Raw genomic sequence first — 15303 nt, forward strand, 5'->3', positions numbered from 1 at the left:
ACATTAAGGGGGTACCTTGCATCCTCCCTCACATACCCTTCCATATGATATTTGCAAGCAGGAGACTCAGGATCAGCTTGCAAGGGAGTGAAAGAGAGGAGGATGCTGGGCAGGAAAGCGGAGATGGGAGGATACTGGACACTGTGGGCAGGAAGGATACTGGTGCTAGGTAGAGGGAGTGTGAAAAGTGTGTGTGTGTGTGGGGGGGGGGGGGGGGGGATGACGAACCAGGAGTGAAGAGAGAGGTATAATTTTCCAGAGCTTCTTCCACTGTTGGCCTGAGTGTTGTGCCAGAGCTGTCACAGGGTGAGGGCCTCTTAATTTCAGGTTTTGTGCTGGTTAGCCTAGAGCCTGTCTTGGATCTGATATCCACAGGGCTTTCATGCTGGTGCTGACTGGCTTTTTGTTCTGCTTCAGACTGTCTCGTAGTGCTGCTGACAGGGTTTTACTGCTTTTGCTGGTCCCCAACGGCTTTCAAAGCTGTTTGTGGGCATGCAGGCGCTTCCTTGCTGCTTCCTGTATGTGTGGCATGAGTATGTGCTGTAGGCTGGCTACATGCCCCTTGTCTTATGTGCGAGCTTTCCTCTGGCAGTGCAGCAGAGCAGTGCAGGATGCTGGATGCACAGTGGAGGGGTTTGCACTGGAGCTGTTGCTGCAAATGCACGTGTGGGTCCTTGCAGGGATAGCAAGAGGTGAATCAAAGAAGAGTGGAGCCATGGAAACATAAGGAGAAGTGAATTTTTCAAGAAGACTGATAGTGACAGGAACCAGATTCCTAGCAAATTAGATATTCTAGGATATCTTCTTATTGGCTGAACTTAGTATGGTTCTTGTCTAGCTTTTGGGCGTTAATACACTGCTTTATCCAAGATAGACAATACCATATGCAGCTATTTAAAAAAAAAAACAAAAGAGCAAACTCACTGAGAAAGGAATCTCTTCTATATTCTGGCACTGCCATCTTTTCCTCTGACCCACTCATTTTGTTTCCCTCTGAGGAAGGGGAAGTGTTAACTCCCAAAAACTTGTCGAGAAATGTATTGATGTCTTTTTATTTATTTACTGACCTCTACTTCCGTGCGTTTTGAGAAAACTAACATGACAATCATGATACTTTTTATCTAGAAGTAGTTGAAAATGCATGTAAATGCTTTAGGAGATTATTTTTGAGACTCCAAGTCTCATTATAGAGCTAGGTAGCTAAGATGAGAAGGCATTGCAATGCCTTGGACAGAAAGGGAGAAAGAGTCCCACAAACCACAGACCATGGGAGAACGTCCAGGACAGTGGTTCCCAACCAGTGTGCCGGGAAATTCGTGGCTTGCCAGCAGAGAGGGGAAGGCCATGGCCTTGGTTGCACACGGCAAAGTCTTCATCTTGCTTCCTGGGCAGTCACCACCTGCTGGCAGGAGGAGGCAGCGAGCACCATTTCTTACCTGCTGCTTGGGCTGCCATCTTCCCTCTGGAGTCTGAACTGTGTGTGGGTGAGGGGGGAGGGGATGGGGCTGTATGCATTTCCAATTTCACAGAATGGCCAGCAGAGGAGGAAGAATCGAGGCTTGTACGATTCCTCCTGCCAGCTGGAGTCTCTCTTGGGAAGTGGGGTAGGGGATGGGGGGGGGGCATAAGGTAATTATGAATGGGGGTGGAGAGAAAGTGATTATGCCAAGGGGAGTAAGATGGGTGTGAGGGAAGGTGATTACACTATGGGGTGTTTCTGTCCAGGGTGGGGGCTTGAGGAAAGGAATGGAAATGCAATGTGCCGCCTAAAAGGGGACCCAGATCTAGGTACCTTGCAGTATCGTAAAAAGGTTTGGAAACCATCGGTGTGTAGGGAAGATGATCTAACACTGAAAATATAAAAACAAGTTCCATCCAGAACAAAAGAGCCTACTTTCTGGGACGCATGCATCTGTGGTCTGCGCATATGCGTGGATATGAAAAAAGGAAAGCCTCCACCTATGGCTGCCGGAGTCCTCTTGTACCCCTAACATGATCTCAAGCCCTTGTCCTCAGAAACTCCAGAAAATAAAAACCCATGGAAGCAAGGGAAGAGATGTTAAACCAGCTTCTCGGGTATATCTGTAGGAGGGACTGCTCCTTTTTGTAAAACTATTTTAAAACCGGTTTTCAGGAGAACATTGTGGAAAAGGGCACATGCAAATTGCTGTAAAAGAAACTATTTCTTCAAGGGATACTTTTAAAGAGGATTTCTAGAATGCTAATAAAGGACAATTCTTTTAAAGCTCTTTGCTAGTTGTCTTGAATTACATTTGTACTCTTTGCTCTTGAAACCTAAATGGGTCCATTTTTCTTCATATCAATTGCTGCCCTTCCATCACTAGCTCAAGGAGGCATGGCTTTCTTTTCAAATTAATTGTTATTGTATCAGTCTGAATTATTCTCCTTCTCTACCTTTTGCATTAGAAATTGGGTTTCCCTTGACATCTGCTCTTACCTTAAATGTCCAGGGCTTTGCAAACAACACAGACCCCAGTTAATAAAGGGTTTATGCCATAGGCACAAACCCTTAGGTTAAAGCAATTGACTGCAGTGCTTTTAATGGGACAATTACTAATGTTGCTCTTGTGTGCTGTGATGAAACTATAATTGTATTTTTTTTTCCCCTCTGTGTAATGAAATAGGAATGAGAATTTAATCGGACTGTTTTACCTGGCTTGTGTGTACTGTCTTAATAATTTCTATAGCCATAAATCTTTTGGTGCAGAAATAAAATTCATTCCCAGGCTGAATGCTAAATTTAGTCTTATTGTTTCATTATATCAGTAACGAAACCACAATTCATTGTATTCTTCCAAGTAGCAAAGCTACTTGGTGTGGAATTCACGTTCTGTAATGGAATAATCATTTGGATTGAAGGGGTCCATTAATTCAGTTCAATTTAAAATTTGGAGGTTGTTAAATATCAACATAATAAAAACTAAATTCATCTAACCTTTTTAGTCTTGTTCAAAGTGTACGGCATCTAGCATTTTGAATGACCTTGCATGTTGGTTCCATGCTAAGTTGAAAATATCCAAAGGCCATAACTCAGAATTGGGAAATATAAATATGGACAAATTAAATAATTCTCCCACTTCATTCAATGGTAAGGTCTTAGCATTGTTTTGCCTAATTTTTTGCCCTGCATTTCAAGAAGGATGTGCAGAAAGTCCAAAATCTAGGTGGGAAATGGTTTAAGGAGTGGGGGTTTATTTAACCGAGCTGAGAGAAGGAAAAATGAAGGCGTGACTGAAGCAGCCATTTACTACTTTTGGTCTCTGGAGGGCATTTAGTGGTAGAAACCTGACTATTAACTATCATTAAAGCAGATTTTTATCAGAAAGATACATATTTGTCTTGTGGATGAGGAGCAGCTGCCATAGATGCTCCACTAACCCCCTCTGTTCTGCCTACTAGCACTTAATAACCAAAACACACTCTGTATACCATTATTATTCACTGCTTTGAACCCTTACAACCAAATATATGTACTTTAGTCTGAAACAGAAAAATGCAAAATCTATCTGCCTTGTAGTCTAAACAAAAATCCCTCAATGCATTTGAAAGCATTACTTCTGGAAACATGGGTATAATCGTTCTCTTTGGGATGAAGAACTTGCCAAATATCCAAAAGACCCTGTTCAGCACATAGAAAGGCCACCCCTTTATCACTCCTGCTAGATTTAGAAGGACCTGGGGGACATTTATCCCAGGTGTGGATCATGAACAAAGGTAAAGTCCCCGGCCACTATCAAGAAACCTTGAGCATGCAATGCTAGTAGAGTGAGGAACATAGGGAAAAAATAAAAATCATGAGAATAAATATTAGGAGCACATAACTACATAAAGAGAACTTTTTCCCATTTAGGGACCCTATAACTAGCAAGAATCTACCATTCATATCATGAAAAGTTTTATGCAACTGAAAGTTAGCAGTTTTATTAATAAGTAAAGCAACCCCTGCTTTTTTGATCTTGGCAGCCGTAAAGTAGCAAGCGCTAACCCATCCTCTAGTCAGCTTTTTGCTTTCTGCCATTGTGAGATGGGTTTCTTGCAAACAAGCAGTGGTAGCATTGCATCTCTGTAGATGAAGCAGAGCCTTCTTCCTCTTCATAGAGGAACCTAAGCCATTGACATTCCAAGAAATTACCCGGGTGAGATCATCAGACAGATAAATTAGTGCTGTGAAGATATAAAGAAAGGATTGGAAGATGTGCTATATTACTCTGCCAGGCCCCCTTGCAAGCCCCACAGACAACTTCCTAGCATACGAGTTCCCCAGAGATCCTAAACATTCTGCCAGCAACCCAGCACAGAGGTCACATCGCAAAGTCCCCAGGCTCTCTGTCATAAAAACAGCTGAAAGTCACCAGCTGAAAGTCAGCGGTAAAAAAGCAGACTTGCTTATTTTTATTATTTTCTCATATTTAAGTATTAAATTAGAAAGACAGTATAAACATATTACACTAACAATCATAAATGGTAACCACACCCATTCACCATTTAGAGTATATTATTGAACTATGTAACCGTATAATACTGGCACCTTATGGATAATTTAGAAACTAAACCAAACATATTTGTGCCTAGCTGTAAACCGTTGTGATGGTGCTCTACTAAACGATGGTATAGAAAAGTTTTAAATAAATAAATAAATAAATGCCTGCTTCAAGGCACTTCCCCCTTTCACAGAAAAATATCGTGATCACCCTCAACAACGAAGATTGAACCCAAGAACTGAGATCTAAAAGTACCTTCCTCCCTCAACCATGTCCCCTCCCATACCCCACAAACCTTCAAGAAAAACAACAATCCCCAAAACAAACAGGGGTTAGAGATCATGTATTAGATGTGAGTGGGTGTCACGCCCCCAAAATGAGTAAACTAGCACTAAGACTCGCTAATACATCATAACGAGATTGGCTCCTTGCCTCCCTCCCACAACCCCACCTGTATATAGTAAACTATCTCTGTTTTCCCCCCTTTATTTTCCTATCCCCAGTTTTTGCTCCCTTGTTATAATGTAACTTTATGCTTCATCAAATTTTGACTTTTGTTAATTGGTTATGGTTAACTGCTTAGTTCGATGTAAACCGAGTTGATTTGATTTGTATCAAGAAAGTCGGTATATAAAAGTCTTAAATAAATAAATAAATAAAATTTAAAAGACACAATTCTGAGAACTCGGGAGCCAGAAACGAAATCCAGATAAAACAGAAATTAGGTCAAGGAAGGTTCAAAGCGCCCGATGGGTAGTAATTTAAATATGGCAAAGGATAAATACAAATGAATGTAAAAATAAAAATGTGGAGACAAATGAAAACAAAAAGAAGAGGGATGATAACCCATGAGGGACCAGAACAAGAGTATAAGGAAAAATTAAATAGCGTGATGAAAAAATGAAATAAAAATGAAATAATGTAAAAAGTTTGGGGAAATAGAATAAAATAGATTAAATAAAATAAAAGATGAAGTAAGACAATGGCAACTCAGTCTCAGAAAGTCCAATACTGTATACACATGTTGCTGCCTTGATGAAGCAAAGACTCCATTTCTTGAAATGGTCCCGGTATGACTCGGAAATGCACTGCAGGTGAAATAAAGAAAGAGTCTCTGTAGACCATCAAACCAAGCAACCAGAAGTCACCAATATTTTAGGGAGGCCATCAGAGTTTGAGATCTCGGGAGGCCACAGATTTGATAAAGTCATAAGAAAAACACAGTCACATAGAGTGCCATACGGCGGCCACCATTGCCTAAACTGAAACACCAGTGGAACTTAGAGCCCCCCCCCCCCCCCAAGAAAATTCAGCCTCAATTGCATCAATGAAGCTATTATGACTGCTTTGATCTCCTCCACTATCAAGTCCTTGGCAGCTTTTCTGCCAGCGAGGTCTGGTTGGGCCACTAGTTTAGACTCTGTCTTGCAGGCTTTCTCTTTTTCTGTCTTGCTGCTTTTAATGAGCATACCGGGGGGTGAGCGCTGCATAAAAAGCACAATCGACATGTAAGCAAAGAGAGCAGAAAGGGTTGAGGTCAAAAACATCTCTGGAGCAGCAAAGGAAGGATAATATTGAGAGCATGACACCCGGAGCCCTGTGGAGAGTGTCTTCCCCAGCTCACCACATTACGTGAACTCTGAAAACACTACTATATTAGACTTACTAAACCTTCCCATGCATAAGACACTTTTAAAGAGTTGGTGCTGATGTTGCAAGACAAAATAGCAAAGCTTCTTTCAAACAATGCCTTTGTCTTCTTCCCATATGTTGTATCCATGAACCCTTGGGATGAGGTAGGATTGACATTGCTTGCAGGGAGAAGTCCTGCGGGTTCTCACTGTTGGCAGGTGGACCCAAACAGAGCAGAGACCCTTCAGGACCTTCACCTTTACCAGCCCTCATTCCTCTCTGGTTGAGCCTTTGGGTGCCGGGGCTGGCAGAACTTTATGTGGGGTCTCTGCTGATGGCAGAAGGGTAGGTCCATGGTTGGCCAAAGTCATGAGTAATGAATATCAAAAAATACACCAAAGTAGCGAACTGCTATTAATCAAAAACAATCAAGAGCCGAGCTCTGTCGCTAAACAATTGAATAAACTTTTCAATGGGTAATATATGTTTTACAAGTGATTTTGAATAAAGTAAATACCTACACTGTCAAATGGAAAAATTTTTGTTTCTTAATGTGATTTAAAAAAATGTTTAATGGAGTCAGAGAAAGGTTTCATACTGAGTGTAGGTGCCCTGCACCTCTATAAGGTGAGCATATAATCATCAACCTTCCTCCTCCTCCTCAATTGATTTTTAACAATAATTTTTTTTAAAAAGGATTTTTTTGTATATATGCTTGTGTTGTCCCTGAAAACACCTACAGGATTCTTCCGTGGCACTGTAATTTTTAAATGCAATGCTGCAAACTATTTACTCAGTGCTACTCAACGAGAATGTTAATAAAGGGTGTAAAAACAGACTTCCCCGTTTATGGTTGGTGTGTCCATCTTCTTCTATGTTATCCCAACATGTTTCAGACAGAAATGCCTTTCTTCAGGGGGTTCGATGTTTCCCAAAACCAACTTCACGGAGTCTGCAACCCTCTTCTCAACGGTTTCTCCTGAGCTCAATATGTTATGCCCCAAAGCGATCTTCCTCTCTGGACCGCCGCTTAATAGTTAACCAGATAAGTTAGACTTGCTGAATAAACTTATCTGGCTAACCCCTAGATTCATCAAAATGCTATAATAACGCATGGATAGCGCCCGCAGTAAGAAAAAGGGGCTAAAGTTTTCACACCCCACGATAATTCTATTTCGCAGCTCGTGAACTGCCAAGAGAGAGTCTATTTATAAGGTCTTTATAGTAGTCAACTATTTATAGCACTATAGAAGGGCTAGCTGATAGCTCGAGGTGAGGTGTTGGTGGTGGTTTAGGGGCCAGTTTGACATGCAGAGTGAGACGTACGAACAGCACAGTACACCTCTGAAGATTTGACATCATTTGGAGTGAGGAAAGTCTCATAAAGTTGAGAGTTGAACTATGTTCTCTCGCCCTAGCTTGATAGTACCATTACAGAGTCCGTCGAGCTAAGGCGAGAAAACATTGTAGAAATCCCATCTTTGTGAGACTTTCCTCACTCCAAATGATGTCAAATCTTCACCGAGGTGTACTGTGCAATTCGTACATCTCACTCTGCATGTAAAACTGGCCCCTAAACTACCAACACCACCTCACTTTGAGCTATTAGCTGACCCTCCTATAGTGATATAAATAGTTGAATACTGTGAAGGCCTTCCCAGACGCTCGCTCTCTCCACTCCTTCTCCCCCTCTTCCCTCTCCCTCCCCAAGTCCAGAAATGGCCAAAGTGCAATTTGCGATCTTTAAAACAAATTGTTACAGTTGTTTCGGGCATATTGCACAGCTTAGTGCCAGTAAAAAAAAGTGTAGTTAGTTCCGGCATTAAAACCATGCAATAGCAAGCATTATGCTATTGCATGGTGTGCTATTGCCCCTCATTTTAATTAATCCCACCCCTTTAAAAAATTTGCATTTGCACTGTGCAGTAACATGATTATTACATGCATTATGGTGTTAACATATTAGTGCACTGATAATGCCATAATGCATTTTGATGAATGACCTTATTAGGTGGATTACTACTACTACTACTACTACTTAATGTTTCTATAGCACTATACGACATATGCAGCGTTATACAATCATACAAAAAGACAGTCTCTGCTCAATAGAGCTTACAATCTAATAAGACAAACATATAGGACAAGAGACTTTGGTTAAAAGAAAAGTATCCCCAGAACTGTAGACCTGTTGAATATTGACACTTGCCCGGCTAAGGTAGCTGGATAAGTAGCTTCACCTCACGATGCTCCATCCCAACCATCACTTAGCAGGTCAACTATTTAGCTGGCTATATAGTTAACTAAGTGGTGGTAGCTAAATTCAGATTAAATTATTTTATGAAATGTATATAATACTTTCTTCCCATTCCTATCAGTTACTTTCAATTACGCTAAACACCCCTTGGTGTCCTATCTTCCTGCAATATGACTAATATGGACCTAAAAAAAAATTCTGTACTGTTAATTATGTTCCTTAAGTTGATCCCCAGTACTATACGCCCTAGCTAATTCTAGTTTGTTTTTTTATTATACTATAATTTGAATGTTATCAGCTATTGTATCCTATCTTAAATATGTTGGATTGTAAAGCCTGTTGCTCACTTAATGTTCATTGTAAACCGAGGTGATGTTTGCCAACGAGCCGCGGTATATAAAAATACTTAAATAAATAAAATAAATAAATAAATATGACTGAATGCTGCAATAGCACAAAATAACTGGATAAGTCCAAACTTATCCAGCAAAGTGGTACTGAATATTGGCCCCCCAGGAAAATGACTTTTTTACTGCGTGCTCTGGCAAGTGCATGCCCATGGGTTTATTGGCAGACATAAGCAGGAGAATACATCTGTTCTGCTCTGTAAAGCTCACACAATTATTTGAGAGGCTCTGAAGCTAATTAAAAACACCATGATCTTGCAGGAAGCCAGGTCGCAATTAAGTATCCAGAAAATTAATGTCTTCTATTTCTTTCATGAAGCTGTGAAACAGAAAGCATTTCTGTCCTTTTTAGTTTTTGTCTTGCAATAATCTAAATTCATTTAACTTATTTGATATTTTTTTCACTAGTGCCACCTTATGCATATAGATATTTACTTTTTCTGTTTTGCAGGCATTTTCTTTTTTGCTCAGTTTTTTCTTCTGTGAGGCAGGAATTTACTAATATGACAGACTTTTTAAATATTGTTAAATATTACCCTCTGAGCAAAAATATTTATTGCAAATATCAAGAATTTTAACCACTCATCTTTTAAATTCACTTCTCAGTAAAAACAAGAAACAGCATATTTGCAAATGAATCTGACTTCTATTGCACCATCCATATTCTGGTCCATGAAAGCACCAGGTTCCATTTCCAAGATCAGATCTGGAAAGAGGACCATCATTGCACCATATGTAGCATTCTATGTGAGATGTTTTCTTGCTTATGTGGCTCTTCCTATCTTGGCCCCTCACCTCATGGTCATGTATACACAAACATATAAGGGTAAAACAGGTATTACATTCCCAAATAACACATAATATACCTGTTACTCCTGGGGGAATTCTGCACAAAAAAAAAAATAAAATTTTGCGCACAGAAACTTAAAATTCTGCAAACTTTATATTGGTCCAAATTACACAATTTATATGACATTCTTTAAGTAATTACATTTTAAATTAATACAGAAAAAAGTTATTACTTAAAGATTCAGAATTTTAAATATTTCGAGCAGAATTTCCCTAAAAATTCACTGTAAGAGTGTCCCTTCCACTCACTTTCTCACTACTCCCCTGGCTACTTTGCCCTCTCAGCCCCCAACTCCTTCACTTGTCAGTATCTCTCCCCTCTACCTCTAGGCTCAACCCCTTCCACTCTTATCGCCAGTCCCAGAGTTTGACCCTGTTCTCAGTACTGCCCCTCACACAGGCTCCCTCTGTCCCTCCCTCTCTTACACACATGCTCCCTTTCTCTAATACATATACACACACCCTCATAAAGGCTCTCTCGCACACATACCCCCTCATACAGGGTCCTCTCTCTTGCATAAACACCCACACAAGCTCCCTTTCTCTCACACACATGTCCTCACACAGGCTACCTATGTCTCTCTCTCATGCACCCCTTCACACAAGCTCTGTCTCACACATACACAATCCCTTCACACAGGCTAGCACCCTCATATATACACACGAGCCCCCAATCTCTCACACTCATACACACTCCTTCACAATCTCCTCATATAGGCTTCCTCTCTCTGAAACCCACACTCAAGCATATCCCCCCCCCCACTCTCTTACCTCCCATGTTCTCTCTCACACCCTCCTGCTCTCTCTCGCCCTCCCCTCCCCTCTCTCACACCCATTCTTTCTCTCTGGGGCCTTTATCTTCGTCGCAAGTGGAACTCAATCCATTCGCGGCACATGGGGGGCCTTCCATCTTCTCCGCGAACGGTGCGCCGAGGCCTTCATCTTCGCTACGAATGGAGTGCGTTGCGCAGCACATGTGGGCCTTTGTCTTCGCGCGCTCCGTTCGTGGCATGCCAGGGTCTCCTCTGCTATTTCCTGTGCAGAATTTGGCAATTCTGCACAGGGGTGGAATTCTGCACAAATTTTGCGCTCCATAGTAGCACAGAATTCCCCCAGGACTAACCTGTGTACTAATTGAATTGTTTATTACAAAATAAAAAAAAATCAATATTTCAGAAAATCAACAGTGATCACAATTTTCATACATCACGTAATAAATATGTATTCACTCAATCTCAAAATTTAAAACCATTCACGCTGAGAAATATATTGAAACAACAGTATTTCTCTCAAGAAGCACAGTTTCATACAGTTGAACTCCATATATACATTTTGAAACAATATTACAAATATACTAATTGCACACAAGTGTATTAAAATAATATCCCAGTCCAAAAATTAGTAATATTTTCCTATATCCTTCCTTCTTCTATATATTCCTGACAAAGGACCTTTGTTTCACCAATGGTTTTCATCAGGGGATATGCAGTAGTTGCGTAGGAAATCACTACATTCTCACTCCAAAACTGATATTACATGGTACAAAGTTAAGTATATCACACAATAACCTAAAGCATACCGGTCACTATACTTATTAATATCTCAATATTATTTTTTTTATTTTTCAAATGTTTCTTATTTTTTTTTTTTTTAATTATATCTTCCTTATCTGAGAAACCTCCAATCAATAGCAGTGTCCTAGGTTAGCAAAGCTGTTTATTGATCATTGAAAGGGAAAACCTCAGACTGCACTCTCATTGGGATCTTTATATTTCAATCTTTTGATGCTACAACGTGTATTCTTCAATAACTGCTATCACTGGTGTAAAAAAAAAATAAAACACCCCTTTTCAGTCTTCCAAATATTTGAATTAACTTCACTGTTATATTTCAAAGTTTTACCAGTTCTATTTCTGCAATGTGACAATTCACATAATCCGCTTAACATGGATATGGTAATGCGATCGAACAATTGTTAAATGGAGATTCTCAGAAATGAATAATACTTATCCATAATTAGCTGCTTCAGGGCATGCAGTCATGATAATGTTCACATTAATTTTCCACAGATCTTCATCTCACCATGCTTAAGTGGCCATCTATAGATGTTTTTTAAAGGCTAAATAAGTATAAATAATATTAGAAATATTCCTTCTTTTTATCAGTGTACTAAATGAGCATCTTTCAAAATATTACTAAAATATTGTTATGTATGAATTGTTTTTCTGTTTGGTGGTTCAGTTTTTGTTGGTGGCATTTGGTCTTGGTTATATTCCCAGTCTTCTGCTAAAGAGGAGGATGGGGGGAGTGGGTGGGTTTTCATATGGACAATATTTGTTTATTTTTATAATTTGTAATTATATGCTGATATGAATTATTTTCTGAACCACTGTGAATCTCTGGAGTTGAGTGGTATACAAGCATAAGAACAGAATATTTTACAGTTGACAATATGGATACAGATGAAACCTCTGACTGCAAAGATGATTGAATTTAATGGGCTTTTTTTTCACTCACTATTTATATCAAGTAGATTTGTACCACCATATATGCTAATTAAAATGAATTTTCTAGAGTCAGCTGTGGAGAGCCATGGGTTGTTTGTATGGTAGACTAGTTACAATCAGCATTAGACTTTGACAAATGCACGTAACAAACTTTTGACTCGCAAGGTGGGACTTGACATTTAAGAGAGATGATCCCTCACAATGGCGACATTATTCAAGTTGCAGTTTTCTTTTTCACTGAATGCATGATTTGAAAAAATAATAACACTGACTTTCTTTGTTTGTGTTCTTTTTGTCATTAGTGTTCAAAGTGCAGAGCAGCTCACCATGGGGAACCATATGGCGAAAAGAGACCACGTAGCTGGAAATCCCAGCAAGGTAAGAATTGACCTATTTGGAGGCAAAAGGCAGAATGTAGAAATCTGGATGCTGAGAAATCTTAAAGATGTCTTGTGAGGTTTTTTTTTTTGTTGGGTTTTTTTTTTGCTCTTTTGTATTATATGTGAGCTTTGCTTGCTTTCCTGTCTGTGAGAGGACTTGGCCAGTGCATGTTGCATACCTTTTAGAAAAAGACTTAAGACTTGGCTGTTTAAACAATGATAAAGGGGATGGAATAGCTCCCCTATGAGGAAAGGCTGAAGAGGTTGGGGCTGTTCAGCTTGGAAAAGAGACGGCTGAGGGGGGATATGATAGAAGTCTTTAAGATCATGAGAGGTCTGGAACGAGTAGATGTGACTCTGTTATTACACTTTCGAAGAATAGAAGGACTAGAGGGCATTCGATGAAGTTAGCAAGTAACACATTTAAGACTAATCGGAGAAAATTCTTTTTCACTCAACGCACAATAAAGCTCTGGAATTTGTTGCCAGAGGAGGTGGTTAGTGCATTCAATGTAGCTAGGTTCAAAAACGTTTTGGATAAGTTCTTGGAGGAAAAGTCCATTAATGGCTATTAATCAATTATACTTAGGGAATAGCCACTGCTATTAATTGCATCAGTAGCATGGGTTCTTCTTAGTGTTTGGGTAATTGCCAGGTTCTTGTGGCCTGGTTTTGGCCTCTGTTGGAAACAGGATGCTGGGCTTGATGGACCCTTGGTCTGACCCAGCATGGCAATTTCTTATGTTCTGGACTCCAACTAAATCTCACCCCATCAATATCTATAGTCAGCCATTACAGTACATTGTAAATATTTCTCCTCTCATACGTTAAATTCCTACAGTCTCTCTCTCTTTTCCCAGTTTTGATCATCCTTGTTCATTGTAACTGCATTCTTTCCTCTCACAGGTTCCAGTTTTAAGTTTTGTTTTCACCCCCCCCCCCCCCTGTTTAACTGTAAACCAGCATGATGTGATTGTATCATGAATGCCGGTATATAAAAACCCTAAATAAATAAATAAACAAACAAATAAATAAATACCTGTTTCCAGAGTTCCTGAAGCCACTCTCAGAATAGAGAGTAATGCAGTGGTTTTCAGTTGTGTTCTCAGAGGTCTGCCGGACAGGTATAGTTTTAACAAAATCCTCGGTGGGATTATCCTGAAATGGATCGCCATGGATTTGGGTGTTGCACGTTGTGGTTATCCTGACCACAAGCTCTGAGAGGTGTAAGGGTGAGCTTTGAGAACCGCTAGCATCCAAGGATTGCTGAAGAGGACCGGGGGTAAAACACAAATCATGGGAATGGACTCGGAAAGGGAAAGAACCGAAAATAAAGATGACTTCCAATTCCATTTCTGATCTGACCCCCATTTTAAACTACAGTTAACTGATGCTCTTCAGATTTTATTTGGAAGTCTGCACTATGAACACCTGAGGTTATGCATTTGTAAAAAAAATAAATAAATAAATAATCCATGGGCTTTCAATTTTGTAATGATTTATTACACATGCAGAATTTAGATGGTAATGAAATCGTGAATTCTTATTTGTTGGCTATCTGCAGGCTTACTATGACATGTAAAATATCTTGATGTTTGGAAAGGTTTTAGTTTTTAGCTTGTCATGGGAGAGAGGGAAAGTGTATAGAAGGACTAGGGGGCATTCCATGAAGTTAGCAAGTAGCACATTTAAGACTAATCGGAGAAAATTCTTTTTCACTCAACGCACAATAAAACTCTGGAATTTGCTGCCAGAGGATGTGGTTACTGCAGTTAGTGTAGCTGGGTTCAAAAAAGGTTTGGATAAGTTCTTGGAGGAGAAGTCCATTAATGGCTATTAATCAATTTTACTTAGGGAATAGCCACTGCTATTAATTGCATCAGTAGCATGGGATCTTCTAAGTGTTTGGGTAATTGCCAGGTTCTTCTGGCCTGGATTGGCCACTGTTGGAAACAGGATGCTGGGCTTGATGGACCCTTGGTCTGACCCAGCATGGCAATTTCTTATGTTCTTATGTATTTACCCAGGTGTAATGGCCTGCCTGACGATTGCCTTCCTGAGATGCAGCTGGCATTCTGTATAGCCTCCAGGCCATTCTCTGGGGGGGGGGGGGAGATGCTCCTGCAGGCATATTGATGTCAGGGGGAGAAATGACGTGTGCACATTCAGGGGCATTTGCATGTGATGAGCGCTATCGCATTCACTCTGCATCGGACACGCGTTAAATAGGCACTAATCCCTCCCAATTGTATTAGGGGGTGGACTAACACCTATTTAACCCGCATACGACTGCGGGTTACGCAGTGCGCTCAGCTGAGTGCACTGTATTGCATCGGCCCCTCAATTTCCAAAAGTATGTGCCGTGCTTTGCACCTCCCTCCCCCGCCCACACAGATAACATGTGCAGAGTGCGCGGATGCTTTTAACGTGCTTACTTTGCACTCCCTCATTCTCTATGAAACCCATGTGGGGAGTTCTTCTCTTTTTGCGAATACGTGTAAGAGATGCGGTTTAAAACCGCTTGCCTCGTTTGCAACAAGATGGCCTGTTGGGAAATTCTCCCTACAAGTTTGTTTGACTACTGGACATTGGACCTTCAGAGTTAGGAGGTTTGCAGAACCTCGTGAATGCACGGTGGTTTTTTTAATTCAAATTGCTGTAAGCTGCAGGTCTTTGCTGTGCCCACTACAGCAGAGTTTTTGCAGCCCCTCAGTGCTGGTGGGCTCTGAAAATCCCGTGTTCGGTAGGGTGACGCTCAGATTCACGGCC

General features: G+C 40.4%; 1 protein-coding gene across 6 annotated transcripts in view; it reads left to right on the forward strand.

Moving 5' to 3' along the window:
* Positions 1 to 15303, forward strand: part of MBP (myelin basic protein) — a 459476-nt gene that overhangs the window by 124947 nt on the left and 319226 nt on the right. For all 6 annotated transcript variants that reach the window (XM_029590845.1, XM_029590844.1, XM_029590841.1 and 3 more), the window contains exon 2: positions 12457 to 12532. In XM_029590845.1, the coding sequence (XP_029446705.1) occupies positions 12482 to 12532 (51 nt within the window). In that variant the 5' untranslated portion in view covers positions 12457 to 12481. The remainder of the gene's footprint in view (positions 1 to 12456; positions 12533 to 15303) is intronic.

This window comes from Rhinatrema bivittatum, chromosome 2 (genome assembly GCF_901001135.1).
Source record: "Rhinatrema bivittatum chromosome 2, aRhiBiv1.1, whole genome shotgun sequence".
Classification (NCBI taxonomy): domain Eukaryota; kingdom Metazoa; phylum Chordata; class Amphibia; order Gymnophiona; family Rhinatrematidae; genus Rhinatrema; species Rhinatrema bivittatum.